General features: G+C 43.7%; 2 protein-coding genes across 2 annotated transcripts in view; both read left to right on the forward strand.

Moving 5' to 3' along the window:
- Nucleotides 1-3,281: 3,281 nt before the first annotated feature.
- Nucleotides 3,282-6,365, forward strand: LOC139646995 (uncharacterized; the record flags this gene model as incomplete). The annotated part of the gene is made up of 4 exons (XM_071522815.1): nt 3,282-3,695; nt 4,391-4,479; nt 4,604-4,718; nt 6,169-6,365. Coding segments are annotated over exons 1-4 (648 nt in total), but the record flags the coding sequence as incomplete, so codon positions are not given.
- Nucleotides 6,366-6,429: 64 nt separating this feature from the next.
- The window catches only part of LOC139646996 (zinc finger protein 721-like), an 81,523-nt gene continuing 67,283 nt past the window's right edge, over nt 6,430-20,669 (forward strand). The window contains exons 1-2 of the mRNA XM_071522816.1: nt 6,430-7,486; nt 13,749-14,036. Coding sequence (XP_071378917.1) covers nt 6,645-7,486; nt 13,749-14,036 — 1,130 coding nt within the window. The 5' untranslated portion in view covers nt 6,430-6,644. The remainder of the gene's footprint in view (nt 7,487-13,748; nt 14,037-20,669) is intronic.

Here is a 20,669-nt window from a genome sequence, read left to right on the forward strand (position 1 = left end):
AGCCCGCGGATAAGTCGAGGCGCACGCCCTTTTACGCAAAACGAATCGTGGTCACGGATTCAAGAAGGGTGATTCACTTCCCGGAGGAGAAATGTGTCAAGAGAGCCAGATGAAAAACTGTGATTTTTGCTGTCAGGTGATTTCATGATGGTAAAGATGTCACAATTCTTGTATCTCAAAGGAAGTAGATATGTTTAAGGTTTTATTATATACTTGTTTAAGGTACAACAGAGGTCAGAAACTTTGCAAGAAGAGAGTTTTGCTGAGTTTTGTGAAGCTGTTTTATCAAAATTCTGGTTTTGGGGTAAAGTGTGCCACACAGCTTTTTGTTTTGATGGCTCGTACTTCTGAAACAGTATCAGCTACAGAAAATGTTTGAGTATGCAACATACATGTATATGTATACAAAGCAATTTCTTATTTATTTACCATAGTATTACAAAATGTAAAAAAAAAAAAAGTGGCTCATTTTACCCCTTTCTCCCCTACAGTTGCTTTTGTATTGCCTTTCGTTGTTACACATTACACTGTTTTGATTAGTTAACATAACTTGGACAACAAGCATGAAAATCTGGTTGGTCTGTTGACCACCAATGACTGTGAAGAGTTCAGCTGTGACCAACTTTTCTCGGCCAACAAGCTCACTGACCGTCCACACACTGTCTGAATTTCCCTTGTTGCTCAGCTCTATAGGAAATCAATGGATTTTCAGTGGCTTGTTGATAGTGTTGCTCGCAGTGAGAAAGCAGGTTTAGAAAGTCTTTTGTATTGTAACCTGGAGTATATTCTTCACACACTGTAATGACACACTTCCTTAGATTGATCATGCATTTACAACCCCAAACGGTCAAACATGCCCCGCCTGCCCCTGATGGGAAGGTCACACAGGAGGCGTTTTGAAGGCTGAACAACGCAAGGCAAGAAATCCCTTCTTCTCACGTGTAAGCCTTTCATGTTGCATTCCGCTGGCACAGGGGACGAAGAGAGACGTTTGCGAGAGGAATAAACTGTGAAGAGTGTGCTTTGTGTTGTTAAAATGACACGGTGGACATCTGTATGGTGGGATGTCTGTAGAGGTCTGGTATGTGCGTGCGAGTCTGGGAGGTCAATTCAGTTCAGGTACTAATGGGCAAAGTTGAGGAGTGATATTGTTTTTCTTGGTGGAAAATCATTTGAAATGGCATTCAGCCCATGTGAAACTAAAATTCTCTATTGCAATGGAAAATGTAATTACTTTAGGCTTAATGGCAGAACCTCTAAGCTCTAAAGGGGGAAACACCGCAGTAATGGATTACATGCAACCAAATTACAGTAATGTGATTACAAGAGCTTGGTAAACACAAACTGCTCGTTACTGCAAAACAGTAATCAGGCTGTAATAAGATTATCATTCAGAAACATGTTTAAAGGGGAATGGTGCCATCTCTATTGTGATATTATGGGTACAAACATATGGTTGAAATCTGCTGTAGATCTACTTTAACAGACCAGGTTAATGTCTCTTTAGCTATGCAGCAATGTCATTTATTTCCATTTTTTCTTTTTCAAGGATTTCTGTAAACACTACACATCCCTAGGTTGAAAACCCCCAACAAGGATCAGACTAAATTCAGTAAGTTTGGGTCTCTGAAAGTCTGAAAAGGCTTAAGAACCCAAGCATGGGCATTTCAGTAGCGTTCCACTTTTGAACTAGCTTATGTACGCATCTCATAATGTGTACGAAATCCTGGGTTAACTCTGAAAAATTATGAAACCTGAAAATTATGCTCCATCGCCTTTTCTTTCTCTCTTCAGCTCTTGCTTTGAGGCGAAAACTGAATGTGTGTGTCTTGAAGTCACCGACGCTTTTGTACTCGTGAGCCGAAAGCAAAATTTATACCGGTGCTTGTCTTTTAAACAAATATTGTCGTGGCCTTTTTGATAGTTCATCATCTTCAAATGCTATTTATAGATGTTCTCTCTTCATTTACCAATTTGTTGTGTAATTGGTCGCCTTGTGCTGCAACATGAGCTCAAGTCCAGGTGAAAGTCTGCTGCTGCTGCTGCTGGCAAAATTCTCATCTCACACTTCTGATACATACAGTATACATGTGTAGTACACTCTACAAGTGCATTTACCTATGAAAATGACTTTGAACTACATCTTCCTACTGTGTATGACTGTGGAGATATGCTGTGTGAAACTGTTTTGAGGAAATAAATGAGTACAAACGAGGAGAGGATCTTTTTGTCTGTTTATGACAGTAGACTAATCGGGCCGTGGGCACTTCAAGGCTGGAAAAAAAAAAAGTCTTGTTATTTTCCATTCAACTTCTGTTAGGTTTAGTATTTATTTTTTTGTGAGCTTAAAAACGCCACCCCAAGCTGCAACCATGAGCAGTACATTTGATTTTCAAAGTTACATAACAGTTACAAGGGTACAGAAGAGGATTAGAACCATGTGAAAAAATTGAGTTCTGAGATTAATCACAGAATTATGACTTGGAATTCTGAGAATAAAATCAGAACTCTGAGATTAAAGCAAGAATGTGACATTAAACTCAGAAGTCTGACATTATAAATCTCAGAACTCAAATACATTTTCCATGTGGCCCTAATCCTCTGTGGTAAAGCCTTGGATTACAACTCCATTTTTCTGTAATTACATATCAATAATGATATATAACCAGATTTAACACAGCTGCTTCTGTTGCTACCGGCCTGCTGAACTTGGCTGAGTTCTTACTGGACAGGTTGTTGAATTTGGTTTTGCATTAAGAAAAACAAATTGTTGCGAACCGAGAGGAAAGCTGTGCCTGGCCTCACTCGTTCTTGCATTATGAGTAACTTGTACTATAGCTGAGATTTGAATACGTTTTGTTACTGTTTCATTAAATGAGGGAAATGTAATTTAAAAGTTTACTGAAACTGTTTTGTGACAGTTGCATTTCTAATATGCTTGAAACACACTTTTAGACAATAATACAAGATATCTTGACCTAACGAAGCCCTAAGAGTTACATTCCCAGCCATGTTTTCCAGATCAGGTTGCTCTGAAATTTTCTCTCAAGGAAAAAATTGACGTGTTCAAGGGATAGTTTCTTGACAAAAACAATGACGTGGCTTTTTCGTGACTCTCTCGCTTTTTTATTTGTACACAATCCGTTCACTTTAAGGCCCTTTTCAGCGATAGTGTGTGCATTGCCGAAGTAGACCGTAGTTGAGTGTATGGAATCAATCTATACGCGCATTTACACTCGTTATTACGGTATACCCGGAAGTAAACAGAAACAGACAATTTGATAGAAAAGACTTAAATTTTTTAAAAGGCAGGTATTAAGGAGGATGGCTGGGTTATTTCGCCCTCTCAAAAATTGCACGTATGCCCACCTGAGGCTAAAATCTTTTTGAATAAACAACTAAACCGTTTTGTTCGGGGGGATACAGCGAGGCAAAGCTTTTCTATACGATGGCGAATTATGTGAATTTCCACTCTCAGCTGGCGTCCATCATGGAGGTTTTGGCTAACGCGGCGGTGGCGGAGATCTGCCAGCTTGTCGACGATGGTTTCGCCACCCTGAGGCTGGAGATATCGAGGACCCAGAGGGAGAACCTGGCCCTCAAAAGCAAACTGCGGCTACTGGAGGTCCGTTCAGGGGAGCGGTGCGCCAAGAGAGCCCCCGTACCGTCGCTGGTAGTGACTTGTGCCAGGAAAGGTAGCCCCGGTCTATAATAACCTCGACACGTTCCGTTTTCTCCTCTGTGGAGAGAACGTCACGCCAAACTCCATTCAAAAATCTGGAAATTTAACGTGACCGGACGTCCATAATACATACAATGTAACTCAAGGTTTTTCCTGAATTGGCGGTAACGACTCTCCCATTCGGCATACATACAAGTCACCAAGCAGCAGTTATTTCAAAAAAAGAATTTCAACTTTTAGAATTGATTCACACTGCTCGCTACCGCACAGACGGGGTGTGTTTTGGTGGAAGACGACACTGGTAGTAACACTCGAACGGGTTGTAAAAGTAGAAATTTTATTGAAATAAGTTAGACCACCTCTTTGTTTACCACTTCACTGTTAATATTACTCATTTAAGCATTAATGAGTGAATTATGCATCAGCTGTGAAAACCGTATGCCTAAACCTATTGCTCATAAATATTGCATTTGATTTGTAAATGTGAAGATGGTACATTTTTAGATTGCTAAAGATAAAATTGAAATGAATTAAACTACATTTATGAAATTAGCCTATGACACTCATGGCTGACACTTGTATTTATTGTATGCATTCATTGTCCCAAGTTTAATGAACAGGTACATTTATAAAGTGTATACTAAGGATTTGTCTTGGTGAGTTGGTGCATATTAGATAACATACATTTCTCTGCTTTCCCTTGGATAGACCATCATGTTGGAGAAGAGGGTTCCACCAGTGCAAAAAGAAATGGAAAGTCCACCCTGTTGGGGAATACTGGCTCTCAGCTCTCAGGGGTCAGTGCTGTAATTTGTACAACGGTCCACTTGTCTTATTCTCTCCATTTCTGTAGAAAGAGATCAACCTGTAATACTCTTGACTCTTGTGATAACTATATCCACCCCATTTTCTCTCCCTCAGCCGGTGGGTGTGGCAGAGCCGCCGGTGGAACCAGAGGCGGTGGTGATCAAGGAGGAGAGGCTGGAAGACGAGCTGACAGGCTGCGGCGTGCCGGAAGACCATCAGAGTAGCAGCAGTACGTATGGAAGGGTAGAAGATACAGAGTTAGTCAGTAGGCTTCTTTTCGGGGTCGGATCAAAAAATTTGGTGTAAAAATATTCGATATATTGGACTCATAAAAGTCACTTACCCATGGGCTCAGGCTCAGGATTTGGACAGATTCGGGTCAGAGAGGAGAGGCTCGAACATGAGCTGACAAGCCGTAGCGTGCTGGAGGACCGTCAGCTGGCTGCTGGGGTAAAACATTATGACAGCAAAATGACAAATGACAGGGAGAGATAACTGTTTTAAAAATTTGAACTTCAATACCCAGAATTTCTGATTGAAGCAGTCCCATTTTTTTAACTGAATTGCTGCTGGTCGTATTAGATGGTATCACTGAGCCCCCTGATGATCAGACAAGACACCAAGGGCCAATGATAGCCTTCAAATTCCATTGACTAGGTGACAGATCAGGTCATTATGTCTTTCGCTATGATCACTGAACATCACTGATCACACCTACAGAACTTCAACTAAGCATGATGGACTTGTCTGCGCTTTTTTGCCATAATTGACCTTCTCTGGTGTTCATACCAGTTAAGAACACATGAAGAAATAGCTGAATATGAGCATCAGTCCAGACTTTATCCTGCTAGGTTTTCCAGGCATGAGGAACTGCTGGCTATCAGATGTCCACATCCGTCTCCTTATAGCCTTAAAACCTCGCATTTTGGGCTCGCTTCCAGTAGTTTACTCAGGATTATGTCTCACTCCTAACGAACTGCACCTCAGTTCTCTTCGAAGAGGACAGAGACCTGCGTTTTCAGGTGTGTCACTGCGGTGCCACCTGAGTTCAACTGGCATAGTTCTCATCTGTGCCAAATGACCCAAACTAAAGGTGGAAGTGCTCCGAACATGCTTGATGTGAACGCACGCTTAGAAACTTTTAACTCTGAGTTCATAGTTTGAAGGTATTGTGTGAGTGAATGGGAGATCAGTATCTCAGTGAAAGGTGAATTGATGGGACGGAGGGTCTGAACCAGTGTGTCCTCTACCATTAATTGCCATGGTGGGCCACCCATCCCGTGCAGGTGCCACCCCGTCTCGGTTTCAGTGGAGAGTTTAGCAGAATTGGTTTGAGTTTAAGACATGTCGCATAAATGTTTCAGATGTGTTTCCACCCAACCAAAGAAACATTCTGGGGACAATACTGGTCTGAATGTATGGAGTACAAGAATGGAAGATTGATATTAAATGAATAGTGGATTGTGGAGTGGTGGAGGTTGATGGTCTGAACATATAGGGTGTAAGAAAAAGTAATTCTGGGGGAAAAAAAAAAAATCACAAGTAAACCAGCCAACCTATCCAACCTATCCCTAACCCTAATGAAAATACAACAATCCCTTACAACTGTTTACCTGACTGTCAAGCAGTGACATAATGTCCTTGTTTTTCTTCTCCCTCTACCTCTTTCTACCCTTTAGTCGGGCTTGGGTCTCGTTCCCTTCCCGCCGAGAGCGACCGCCCTCCGACCGCCGACGCGTCCCCGAACACCGAGGCGGCGGAAGCGTCCCGAATCAGCCTCTCGGGCCGCTACGAGACGGAGGACTTCGCCGAACCCGAAACCCGGCAGCAGCGGGAAGAGGAGGAGGAGGAGGAGGAGGAGGAGGAGGGCGAGGAGGAGGTCTGGCGGCATTCCCATCCGCCCGACCGGAACCGCGGACCGCTAACGAGAGCCAAGGGGACCGCAGACCTGTCGCCTTCTCGGACCGACGGAAGCGAAGACGCGCGCGATGCGGTTCCGTCCGTCGCGGAGCCTCGTAGCGGTGAGGCGTTCGATGCGGAGACCCCGCCGATAAAGACGCCGGATGCGGACGCGGTTTTGGCGAACATCGGCGTGAACGGTGTGTGCGGTCCCGTGCCTTCCCTGGCGGCAGACTGGAAAAGAGAAGCGGTCGAGATGAGCTCAACACCGGTCAAAACGGAGGCAGAAACGCAGCCTTCGTGGTCGGAAGGGACCGCTTTCGGGACAAGTCTGCTCTTAGTTCCCGTCCCTAGAAAGGACAAAGAGGAAATCCAGATGAGTAACAGCATGAGTAACAGCCTTTCCTCACAGAGTCACTACGGAGAGAGCGAGTCGGCGGAGAGCAAATCCAGCGAGCTCGACGCCGCCGCCGGCTTCGACTCCTCCTCCTTCGACGACCTCTTCTCCTCCCCGGAAGTGGCTCGATCTCTGATAGCTCCTCCTCACAAAGACCCGGACGCGGCCGGCGGCGCAGAGGAGCGTCTGTCTTCGTCGTCTTTCCCGTTCCTGACCGGCGGGACCGGCTTCGGGAACCCTCCCCTGGCCGCATCGGACCCCTCGGACGCGAGCTTCGGGAACCCCGCCGCCTCGGACTCTCGAGGCTTCCCGGGCGGCCCCGAGCGCATCCTCGGCTGCCAGCAGTGCGGCCGGCTCTTCTCCAACCCGCGCGACCTGGTGGTGCACCGGAGGTCGCACGCCGGGGAGAGGCTCTTCCACTGCCCGCTCTGCAAGAAGCCCTTCCTGCACCTGCACCAGCTCAAGACCCACCAGCGGGTGCACACGGGGGAGAAGCCGTTCAGCTGCGCCCAGTGCGGCAAGCGCTTCTCGCAGTCCAGCCACATCAAGAGGCACATGAGCGTGCACACGGGGGAGAAGCGCTACAGCTGCGGCCTCTGCGGGAAGCGCTTCTCCCAGGCGTGCAGCCTCAAGGTGCACCAGGCCGTGCACACCGGGGAGAGACCCTACAGCTGCACACAGTGCGGCAAGTGCTTCTCGGTGCTGGGAAACCTGGTGAGGCACCAGAGCGTTCACATCGGGAAGTGAACGCAGCCGAGAGGACCGAGAGCCGACTTACCTGCTGTTTACATTTTGCTCCTGCTGAGTCTTATGGAAGTGTAATGTGTAGATGAAGTCAGTAGGGGTCCTTATAATTTCTGTTAATATTAGGGAATGTATTTATCTGGCTCGGTAAATATCGTCATGTGTTGTTGTAATTTATACATAATGTTTTTCAATAATAAAAAAAAAAAATGTTACTTTCAAAGGAGTGTGTGTGTTTTTTTTTTCTACCGTTGTGGAAATGAAACAAGCTGTGTGTGACTGCCCGAGTGTGCGGCTGAACAACAAACTGACGTCATCAGGAGGCGACGCTCGCACCCCCCCGAAGAGCCACAACATCTCGACCACATCAAGAAAAAGGGTGACAGCGGGGCCGACACGCCAGTAATCAGACACGGTGACGCTTTTGCATGTAGTCCGTGGGAAATCCCGTGTGTTTCACCGACGTCGATCTCGCCGCGGTCGCGCGCCGCCGCCGCCGCTGCTGCTGCTGCACTAAAAAAAAAAAACTCGCGTGCATCTGTGCCTCGCATGAACAGAAGAAATGGCGATGATGGCGGACTGTGTCGGTTTCCAAGCGCAAATCGCCTCGATCATAGAGGTGCTGGCCAATTCGGCGGTGGTGGAGATCTGCAAGCTGGTGGACGAGGGCTACGCCGCGCTGCGCTCCCAGATGGACCAGGAGCGGGAGAAGAGCGAGAAGGAGAACGACGCGCTGCGACAGAAGCTGCGAGACATGGACGTGAAGATGCGGAGCTACGAGCGGAAGATGAGGAGACGGAATCAGCGGGATGAAATGCACACCGTTCATTTTAGGCCACCTGAAGGTATAAAAAAAAAAAAAGAAAGAACGATGGGAGGGGAACTGGTCTGGTCTGGCCTGTTGCGTTGCACAACCCCCTCCTCGCGGGAATATAGGCACCCTCCCCTGCTTAGTGCTGTCTGGGGAAATCTGTTGATAGAGGAATATTCCCCCCTCCCCTCCTCCCCTCCTCCTCTCCTCCTCTCCTCAAAATCCCATTGGCATCATTCATGCATTGATGCATTTATGCCATACACATCAGATCAATACGAGTCCATAATAGCCCGGCATAGAGTGAGGATGCTGGCTGTGAGCGTGTCTGTTCCACCCGGCTCTAACTTGTCCAGGCTGCTGCTGCTGCTGCTGTCATGATGGAGCTCTCTGACAGTAATGGGCTCTAATTGCTGCTGCAGTAATGTAGCCTGGCTCTCGGCTCTTCAGACGGTGGAAGCGGCACAGGGGGCTCCTCGGCACACCAAAAAGTAGCCGATTGCTTGAAAATGCCACAGCCTTTCACATATCCAGCTACAGCAATGGTTGGATTTACATTAGAGCAAAAGGGTGTCAGGTGCCCAGCAAATCATAGACCAATAATCCAACACTGACAGTTGCCTCTTTATCCTCATATGGACCTTACAGTGCTAAATCCACATTTACAAAGCCTAACTTTTGCTGTCTGTCGCAGCGTTAAATGCCTTTGATTGCATCTGACGGTGACCAGAAAGACTAAACTGATTGAGAATCAGCTGTGCCGCTCTGAAGTACTTGATGAATACCAGCCCTCTTTATGCCTCTTTGTGTTAATATCTGCTTTCCCGGGGCCTGACTAATACAGGTGCAGCAGCCGTTGTTTTTCCTACAAAAGATGAGCAGGTTTTTTTTTGTTTTTTTTAAACCTGTGTCGTAAAATGATGAGCCTTTAACATTTTATATTGTAGACTGGGGGGAGGATGATCAGTACGGCTACTGGTGTAACATAGGCACATCTAACTGAAAACGATGATAGGAAGATTAATACCGCTTTAGAGGCCGAAGTGTTAAATCAAAATTATCTTATATTTTAGATTCTTTAAAGTAGTCGTCCTTTGCCTTGATGGAAAGGCAAAGGCTTTGGAAAGAAATTCATACATAGGATGAACTTCACTATTTATATGTGTCTAAGAAGCTAATTTCAAGCATTGAAGCGTAAGACTTTAGATCAAAATGGCTTTAAGAGAATGAAAAGCATAGAACATTCAATCAGGTGTCCCCAGACTTGTTCATATCTTACATAGGAATAAAGCATTCAAGACTATCAGAAAGCACAAAATGACTGTTAGGAGTACAATTAAGGCTGCAGGAGCTCAGTCAAAGACAGTATTGGGGGGGGAAAGGATATGAAATAGATTTTATATTGCAAGTATACCTTGAAGTAGACAGCAAAAAAGCCATAGACGGGCCACCTAAGAGCTTAATAGCCCTTTGTAATGGCGTCCTGTGTTCATTTCCCAGGGCCCGACGACCATCAGCCTCCGGTGCCGCCGCTCCCTGCCGCCTGTGAAGACAAACCCTTCCATCACATTTCAAAGGTAAAGCTTCACCTCTGCTTCCGTTAGCTTCCATTCATTCACTGATGAATGGAGCCGATTTCCTTGCGTTCGCTCCGAGTGTTTTCCTGCTTTTTTTTTTTGGTGTTTTTTCCTGATCACGTCGTCGTATTTATGGAGTCGGACTGTAGCCTGAGCTTGATGTCGAACGCTAAAGTTCCGTGCAGAACACTTCCCTGAACAGTCGTGAAGGCAATAGATGACATTCGCCCGCTTTCATTTGCCGCGAATGCAGGTTGAGTCGAGGGAGGAACGTGATGAGCACAGAGGGACAACAGAGAAGCAGACAGTCAAATAAAGCGGGGAACATTTTGAGGCAGTGTAACACGACTGTATCGCCCTAAGCAGGAATGGGGATAGAGGTCAAAGTTCACTCACTTGAGCCCAGTCTAATTAGCATAGTGTTGAAAAGCCTACGGAGTAATGGCTGTTATAATGACTAATATGTTGAGGGTTATAAACTAAGAATTTGATATTAAAAATGCATCCAGAAAATGCTGATCCCCAATTGAGTACCAGTACTATAGTGAAGGTTCTTTAGCTATTAGCGATCCAACTTGCTAGCAAGGCTAGAGGACTAGCTAGACCAGTGATTCTCAACCTTTTTCAAATCAAGGACCCCTAATTTAGTCCATATTAGAGCCACGGACCCTCATTTGATGAGATTTGGACCCAAATCTCTGACCCAAATCTGAGAACATTTTTATTGTTAGATATGATTTTGTCCAGAACCATGACTATCATATTGTAGGTAGAGAGATAACAGTGAAACTATGATCAAAACAGTCATTCTTCTACATTCTCTAATTGTGTTAACTTCTTGTAAATGAAATAATTCTGAAGTTTAACAATTCATCAATTTGCTGGGGACCCCCTAGAAGCCCCTCAAGGACCCCTGGTGGTCCCCGGACCCCACATTGAGAACCACTGAGCTAGACAACAACACAAACCAATAATACTGCAGCTAGATGGATGTTAATTAAGTTACTATCATGGAGAAATTCGACCTTTTTAATGTTACAATTAGTTAATGCAGGTTTGAATTTAAGATTACCCAGTTTCTGATGCAATGCTTATGGAGAACCTACAGAATTTGTATCTGTGATTAGATGTGATTTAAAATGTGTTAAAGGAATAGTTCACCCAAAAATGAAAATTCTGTCATCATCTACTCACCCTCGTGCCAAATGAAACACAGGTGAAATGTGTTAGTCCATATAACACACAGGGAGGTTTCCAGCACAACTTGGTAGCAGCCTTCTCCAAAACAACTGAAGTCAATGGGGACCAGTTCTTTAGAGTTCCAAAACAAAAACAGCCAAACAATCACACTGTGAATAGAAAGACCTATACACCATTATTTGTTGCAAATCAATCAGCTGTAGTTAAGATTTGCACTTATGGTGTAAATATACTGTAGGTCTTTTTGGAACTCTGAAGAACTGGTCCCCACTGACTTCAGTTGTTTTGGAGAAGGCTGCTATGGAGTTGTGCTGGCAGCCTCCCTGTGTGTTATATGGACAAACTTCACCTGTGTTTCAACTGGCATGAGGGGGAGGAGATGATGACAGAATTTTCATTTTTGGGTGAACTATTCCTTTAAGTACAATACTTCACTCCAAACAAGTAAAAGTAAAATGACTGACTCAAATTACTCAAAACAAAAACATGCAATTACACAAAAAAGCTACTCAGTTACAGTAATGAGAGAAAATTGAATTTACTATTTCCACCCTTGCATTGCGGCGCATGCTAATCGATCCGAAGCGTCGGCATTCATTCTCTTAGCGATCATCTCTTTGGAGAGTCGTTCTAGTCTGGATTGCGTCCGAGCCCAAACAGGCACATATAGCTGTCGCTCTCACAGTGGAAAGGGATTGGATGGAGATGGATATTACAGTGTTGAAGTTGCTTTTGTCTCGCGAAACAGGAGGAAACCAAGGTGCTGCCACTGGTCAAGCAGGAGAGAGTAGAGCGAGACGACTGCAACCTGGACCTCAAGGTAGAAGTCAACATCCGGGCAGAGTGCGGCCTGTCTACTGGTGAGTGTGTAAGCAATCCATTGGAAGTTTTGATTGATTGAGACTTGACTTGACTTGGGTTCTGGTGACTTGGGACTTGACTCTGACTTGTACTCTGATGACTTGAAAAGGTTTCTAAAGTCTTGACTTGAGATCTTGTGTTTGTGTAAATGACTCAGATTGAAAGTGATGAGATTTGTTCCAGCAGACGACTGAATTGAAATTCTGTTTTCAGAATTTGTATGGAATGATTGAATTTATTGAAGTTGAAACTGATTATAGAAATTAGAAGAAATTAGAAGAAGAATAGAAGAAACTCATGATGCTCTTACCAGGTTTTTATCCTATTAAAACCATATTGCATTGAAAAGTCCTAGATATTTAGTTTTCTTTAAGATAGTCAATTGATACTAGACTCTGGATTTGTTCTGACTTGACTTGCTGTTCTACATTTAGACTTGAGACTTGTGCCTCAAGACTTGAGACTGACTTGGGACTTTAGCAAAGTTGACTTGGTCACACCTCTGGTTCAGAACAGTTTCCAAAGCTGTTTTAGTCAGATTTCTTTACCGTGCCGTAATATACTGCAAACATTTTGAAAGAATTAGAAAAAAAAGCATTGATCTATCACATGCATCAATATGAATGTGGAAATCCAAGTGCAACAAACTGTAAAATTTGGATTGATTAGCATTGCATTATTAAGCATGAACTGAAATGTTAACTATTTCTTTGAAAATAAACAATGATTTGTGAACTAGTGTATATCACTCAATCAATCAGTCCCTGAAGTCACATTTAAAACCTTCAAATAGTATAGAGATGAATGAAATTCCGCTAAATTGGACCTTGGAAAAAGATTGAATTCATCGACTCAAATCAGAAGTGATTCAAATTGTGGTCGGGTTGAATTGTTGCACTACTACTTGGAAAAAAAACATTTGAACCCCTTCAGAAGTCCTAAACAAAGGATGAATCTGAATCTGAAATCTATCATGTTTAATGTATGATGACGCTCTTTTTTTAACCCCACCCACGCTCCTCTACATTCTGTCTCTCCTCCTTTAGCCCTAGAGTCCAGTGAGGAAACCAACCCCAGTGATGTTTCTCTTGACACCAGTGCCACCACCATTGCCTCTTCCGCTACCCAGCCCTCTTGTTCCCCCACTGAAACCACAATGGACCTGACTTGCAGACCTCGAGTAAAACGCAAGGCCGCCAAGCCTCTCGGCGGCGGTTTAACGCCCGCCGGCGGGGGCGTCGCCGCCGGGGGGAGCTTAACGGACGTCGTCCTGAAGCCGGAGATCCAGACGGACGACGCCACAGACGACGAACACCAGTCTTCTCAGCTGTCGGCCCCCGTGGCGTCGGACGAGCCCAGCCCCGACCGCCTCAACAGCCTGGGCCTCGACCTGGCCTGGATGCAGGAGAGGGTCAGCCATCTCGGGGCGGCGTTCGCGGTCGCGCAGCTGGGCCTGGGGAACACAGACACCGGCCACCCCTCGGCCTCCTTCCCGACGCAGGGGGGAGGAGACAGCCTGGACGGCCCTCCCACCATGCTCTTCCCGGGCGGCGCGCACGAAATGGCCGCCTTCGCCGCCTCCTTCGACATGGCCGCCGCCGCCGCAGCCGCAGCCGCCGTGGCCGCGCCTCCGCCGCCGCCTCCTCCGCCTCCTCCTCCCCCGGCTCCTCCTTCTGCCACGACGACCAGCCCGAGGCGGCCTTACAGGAGCGGCGGCACCCCGACTAAAGAGCCCACGGTGTGCGCCGTCTGCGGGCGCGTCTTCCCCAGTTCAGTCGCCCTGGAGCTGCACCAGCGGGTGCACACGGGTGAGAGACCCTACAGCTGCCCCCACTGTGGGAAGGGCTTCGCCCAGCCCAACAACCTGCGGGTCCACCTCCTCATCCACTCCGGGGAGAGGCGCTATCGGTGCACGCTGTGCGGGAAGAGCTTCATCTCCTCCAGCCACCTGAAGAGGCACCGCACGGTCCACACCCAGGAGAAGCCCTACAGCTGCTCGCGCTGCGGACAGTCCTTCAGTCAGATGTGTAGCGTTCGCCGGCACCGGCAGCAGTCGCAGTGTGGCCTTTAGATTGAGAGGCAGAGAGTAGCGGGTGCGGCCGAAGTGGACGGAAGGGTTCAGCGTCTAGATCGGATCCTTGTAAAGGACGGACTAACTAGGCCGAAGTGTCGAGGTGAAAATCCAAATCCCTTTAAAAGGGAATTCATGCATCTTATTGTCGCAGTCCGAGAGAGTTGATATCTGTGAGCATGAACACGACTTCTCTCCCAAAGGTAGAAACAGCTCTAACCTGTGATGTCACGAAACGTAGAGTTGATACTTGTCCTAGATTATAGGAGTAATATGTGAATTCTGTTTTAGGGTGGATTTCCCCTTTAAGCACTCTCGACATAAGCATTCTCCTTGTTTCAAACTGAGAGAGTAGCACAGAGTGGACTGTAAAAGACTGAGCATGATGGTGTTTGAGAGAGTGTGCCGTAAAAGTAAATCTGAATCCATCCATTGGTCACAAAAAGGTTATTTTTGTGACACACTATCCGCCAAATCGCAGATACCCAGACACACAAAATGCTAGCTAAAGGGTGATGATGTTTATGTTGGATCAGTTTGGCTGATGATCGGAGCACACAGCCATCATCGTTTTAGATTTCCACCAACCAATCGGTGAAATAGTGTGAACCTTATTTTGAGTCACTTGACAGCTCCGTAGCATTTAAGTAACGATGGAGTTGGGATGCGTGACAAAATCAAGGTAAAATGCACTCTCCGTGTGCTCACCACATGAGATGTTAAGCCCCTTAAGTAAACATAAATCCATCCTTGCCTTATCCTAGAGTGACCTCTAAAGCCAGATTCACACTTCCAGACTTTACTTTTGTTTTCTTTCTATTTTAGGACTGCTTGCACTACAAGATTTAATCGCTCACACTACAGGGACACTGTTTAGATGCAGAGATTTCCCTATAATCATGATGACATCTGAGACGGAGTTTAACTTCTGTTGTCTCCTGATGTGTGATTTATTTTAAGTGACGTTTCACCTTGGTAGAGCATTTTACTTTTTTGAACATGCAAACCAGTTCAGTGTTCAGAGTTCAGTGTCCAGCATTTAACTGCCCTACAAATCTGTCGGCCCCTTGAGCGATTACCTGCATTATCAATAATTGCAGTTACTCCTGAAAAGTACAACTCATAATTCGTATGTGTTAGAATTATGATTTCTTTTGTAACTTTCAAAAATGAAAGCACTTGAACCATGTAAGTATGGACAGTCAGTGCCAGTTTTGGTGCTTGACTTTTCATGGGCTGTTTTCTTTTTCTACCTAAAATGGGAAAATGTTCTACCGAAGTGAAATATGTGCCCATTACCTTTTTATATTTTGTCCTAGCTAAAAATGCTACACATTTTTATTGTTGACATTTGAATGCTGTAGCATTTCATCAGGACCTGATGGCGTAAATCCATGTTGGAGTCTAGCATTCAATTCTTTTAGCATTTTTACATTTTAAGGCATTTATAGGTGGCGCTCTTAACCAGAGAAACTTAAAATGAGTGAGCAGTTAGGAGTTCAGTGTGTTGCTTCAAGGCACTTTGACCCCCACCCGACCCCCCCCCCCCCACACACACACACACACACACAACCACCCCAGTTACATTACATTCTCTCTAACCACTGGGTCGCTTCGCCGCCCCATAGCACTTCCATGGGCAAAATCTGAGGCAGTGTTGATGCACAATTTTGACACTCTGTTACTCATATTGCTACAGTACTGTATGTACCTGTTGACAATCATGCATGTGTCATGACATGGACTTTTAGTCTCCAACATGTGACATTTGGGCAGGTAAAGATAACATTTTAATCTGATTCCCAAATTTGATCAATTTTATATCAGGCTACCATGACATTTTGAAGTTTAGTCAAATTGTTGGAACAAAAGTTCAACATTTGTCCTTTAGTTTGTCTACAACGGCATATTGGCACTGTTAGCATTCTGTATTGAAACCAAAGAGCACTATTAGCGCTGAGCTTGCAGCTAGCTGTCCTCCTTGGTTTAACAACACAAGCAATTTTTTAAAGAAAAACTGGAGGATAAATATTGAAACTGCTATCCTGGACAGATAGAAAGCGTCAGATGATAGCATCAACAAGCGCACCTGCTGTTCCCAATAGGCCCTTTTCACAAACACGGTTCTCACTATTGCCAGCAATGTTAAAAAGCCAACTTTCTGTCACCCATAACTCTCTCTGTGAGCACTTATTTTGTGTTTCACATAATGTATAATACAATACAGGTGTTGTCACTGACATATCTTCCCGTTTCTGTTGTCAGACGACTGCGCAACTGTTAAAAAAGTGATTTGATCGAGGGTCACAAAACGCTAACAGTACAGAAATTAGCATTAGCCTTGGGTAGCCAGTTAGCATTTGGTGACTCTCGATCACAGTTACTTGCGCAGTCGTCTGACAACAGAAACAGAAAGACGTGCATACACTGATGCTTCCTATCCTATCCAGGGCTTATCAGTGCCAAATGAAGCAAAAACTTGGACAAAATTCTAAATGTTAAGGTATCACCTTTAAGGATTTTGGAAATTAGCTAGTTAGCTATGATCTCCATTACACCCCTATGAAATTTTTGCCAGTTTTCTGAGAGCAGTCTTGTGGTAGTACTGACAGAAAAGTCTGTACTAGATATGATTACACCCTGGAAGCCCATTCTTGAAAATCTGTCTTGAATGGTAAATTTTGGTGCTTAGTTGAAGAAATCTTGTAGTGCGAGTCCATCCTAAGCCTGCACCTTCCCATGGCACTTCATGTAGGTATTGATGGTTGTTTCCATCACACTAGATGTACAGGATTATTTATTTATTCCTCAAACTTGTCCTGAGAAAAAATTCTGTCGTGTTTCCTCCGGAACTTTTATTAATGTCCTCTTTTAAGTTATATACATATATATGTTTCTACACAGTAATAGCGCCACACTTTTCTTCCAGATAACATGGGCAGGGTCTTTTTTCTTTTTTCTTTTTTTACATCCAACCAATTCTGTCTGGGCGTGAAAGTAGAATTGAAGATGAATAGAAATGGATACCTGCACACTGGAATATAAAACGTGTTCCCGGTCTTTGTCTCATCTTTGTTATCGACATCTTCCAGGAGATCAAAGTGAACTCGGTGACCACAGGAACACCCGAGTCTCATAAACACACTTTTGCCCAGGGAAACCTCAGTTCAAAGTTGAAATACCCCCTTGGCGTGCTTTCAGAATTGGACAATTAGATGAATATCATTTCAGCATGTGGTTCCAAGTGTTTTAGGGCAACTTTTTGGACGTACAAGGCCCAATTTGACCAAATGCTACACATCTTTTATTCCCGCCACCCCCCAATGGTCTCCTCAACATTTCGCAGGTTGAAACCTGAGGGATAGCAGCCCCATTTTATTTGAATCCTTTGTTCTCGATTCAAGAACAACGGATTGTAAAAAATGTAAAGTAAACAAAAAAAAATAACAGAAAAACGTGTTTGTATGTGTAGCTGTATGGAAGTAATTGGCACTAGCTGTAGGTTTCACAGCCACAGTAAATATTTTGCCTTTTAGTATTCTTTCAAGACATGTTACAGTGTTTAAAATGTATGGTTATCATTAAACATATAAAAGGTTTGCAGTTAACTTGACTCTTTTGTGGGTATCTGTTCTGTTGTGTGATGTCCTATATGAAAGATTTGGACTCATTCAAATTTAACAAGGTGATGACAGAGAGGCAAATATAATAAAGTGTGTGTGTCACTTCTCTTTCGGCAGATGACAATCCATTTCCTAGTGCTAATTTTATCTTTTTTTTTCTTCATAAATTAGATTAAAACTTGTAAGTGTCAAAACCGTATCTGATTTTCACTTCCTGGTCACAAACTCGCAATGGTTACGGTTTGACATAAGGTCTCTAGTGAGATTAGGTTTATAAAATCTATTTTATATTATATATATTTTCCATTTTATTTTTTTCTACCAGTTTTTACCATCAGTATGCGCTTAAAAAGTGACACTTTTCTTGAGGTTATTTTGATTAAACATGGTCATTTCAGGTACTAAGCCATTACCTCTTCAGTCCAGTCAATGTAATGGCAGACAACTGTTACCCTGATGGACAGAAATCAATAGTCTACTCTGGAAACATTGATTGAAGTTCCATATTCTCAAGATATTCACAGCTTCTAAGCTCAATAACTCTATTCAATTTGTTCCATAAAGTAATCTATTACTTTTATCAACCTCTATCAGCAAGCAAGGAAGTGCAACTACGATAGCTTTTTTTTTCAGTTTATATGACCTGTAATTGACACAAATAATGAAGTCACATTTTCAAAATAGAGAGGAGTAAGCTAGTAGATTAGAGCAGATATACAACAGAAATGTCTAGTGAAGAGGTAATATATCACAAATAGCAATACAAATTGTATAGCCTTCCTATAAGGCTACATAGGATTTGTAAACCAATTTAAGATATCTTAACAAAATATACATGAGTAAAATTGATTAGCATGGATTAAATAATTGATTCAGCTGTAGATTTTAGAAAAAAAACAACAACTATATGCCTAGAGAGAAAGGCTATTATCTCAGACTTCACTGACACTGAAAGGTTCTGTAACAGCTGAGCATTGCATTTTAATAATTGATGAGTGGTTTAGACATCCGACTCAGCGGCCTGGTGTTCTCCCTCCTCTCTCAGCCCGGCTTCAGCTCTGCCACCAACCAGGTTATAATAAACCACGGTATGCTCTTCCCTCCCTGGCTTCTGCCCCCTGGTGGCCTGGAGAGACATGGCAGCATGGCTGAGGAACTTAAAGTCACACTGAAATAAAAAACTTTTTTGGCCTTTTTAGCTCATTCTATCATACCATACATCTATTTATGTCAAAAAAATGACAACATTTGTATTTTATTGTATTTTTTCATAACAAAATCTCGAATACTTTTACCTCCGGGAAAACGGAAAATCTTTAGTGGTGACATCATCGTGTACCAGGAAGTATTAAAAATTCTAACCAGTAAAACCATCACAGATTTTTGAACACTCCCGCCCCTCCCATCCAAATAAAACTCTTCCTTTCTCTTCCTAACTGACGTCCCATTGGTTTATACTTTTGAATGATCCTTCGCCGCATTATGTCCCGCCCCAATATGCTGTTTCAACAGGAAATACATCGCATTAAGAAAGCAGGATGCTCTCAAAATGCTGTGGCATTGGTAATTTAAATGAGAAAATCTTATTTGTCATCTAAATAAGTGAATAGATAAATTAAGAAAATGAAAGGTTTCTGCATGCAAAAGCTATTTTAACTGTAGGGTTAGGAGTCATTAACTACACTTTTGTGTCCTGTGATGTCAAAGATGTTGACAGATGACAGATTTAATTCAAAACTATACTTTCCACTAGTCACACCCCGCTCTGTCTCTCTGACCAATCAAGTTAAGAAGTTTAACACACATCACAGCACAAGGGATAGATAAGAATGGTGTGACATTTCAAATGGGCCATGCCTACAGAATGCGGTACAAGTGCGAACCCCTATTCAATTTCTATGGGCAAAACAAAAAATCGTCATTTCCTGCGGTTGCTTTTTCTGTGTTCTAATAATTGATGTGCAAAGTATATGGTGTTGTTAATTGCCTGTAACCTTTTCACATCTATCAAACAACTGTATGATCATTATAATTGAATTATCTGGAAGTCGCAAAATGCTAACAAGCTAGCAAACTTCCGTGGAAACGTCTGTTCAAGAGAGTCGTGTTCGCATTTTGAGACTTCAAGAAAAAACATTTTAAATGGTCTTGCTGTTTAACAGGCATGAAAAGGCAACGATAAATTATTTACACCATATACATTTCAGATAAATTATGAGAACCGCACTTTGTGGGCGTGGCCTTTTTGCCGCGTCATCGCCATTCTTATCTATGGCACTGTGTATGACCACTATCTTCTTTTGAATGTGTATTTCATCAGAGAGCAGTTTGACTGAGGATGAATGGCATCAAATGGATGACTGTATTTACCTTACAGCGGACACAGAGGGCAGTGCTGGATGCCGTCAAAGTCAGCAACACCAACCCAACCAACCTGGAGATGAAAGCTGGCAGAGCAGAGGCTGGAAAAGAAATGCGTTCAATCAGGAAGTGGAATGGAATGGAATCAGGAATCACTTTAAAGGTCCCATATGATCCATTTTTCATGCATTTGTTTTCAAATATACTCTGGCTCAGGATAAGAATAATGTTCTTCATGATGTTTTGCAGATAAGTGTAGTTTAATTAAAAGGGTATTTATTGAACTAATTTAAAGACTAAGTCCTCACAATACTGGGGCCTGATTGGCCGACAGAAGCAGCTCCTCTAATTCAAATGAGGTAAACCTGCTCGAGTCCTGATTAGAAGGATTTCAGTATTGTTTTTAGTGAGGGAGCCAATCAGGACAAAGAACAGTTGTGATGTGCTTCCTGGAATCTGGAAAAAAAGGATGGATTTTTAAAAATGTACCAACTTTAAATTTAATCCCTCAATCAAAATCTAATTTTAACAATGTCTTCATTTAACATCTTTGATCATGTATATAAATAGAGGAAAATTTGAATTCCTATAATATGGCACCTTTAATATAACATTTGCCAACAGGATACTCTCAGC

This window comes from Centroberyx affinis, unplaced genomic scaffold (assembly GCF_046629955.1).
Source record: "Centroberyx affinis isolate AG114_WGS23_722 - 3 ecotype Tasmania unplaced genomic scaffold, CSIRO-AGI_Caff_v1 ptg001029l_1, whole genome shotgun sequence".
NCBI classification, from domain to species: domain Eukaryota; kingdom Metazoa; phylum Chordata; class Actinopteri; order Beryciformes; family Berycidae; genus Centroberyx; species Centroberyx affinis.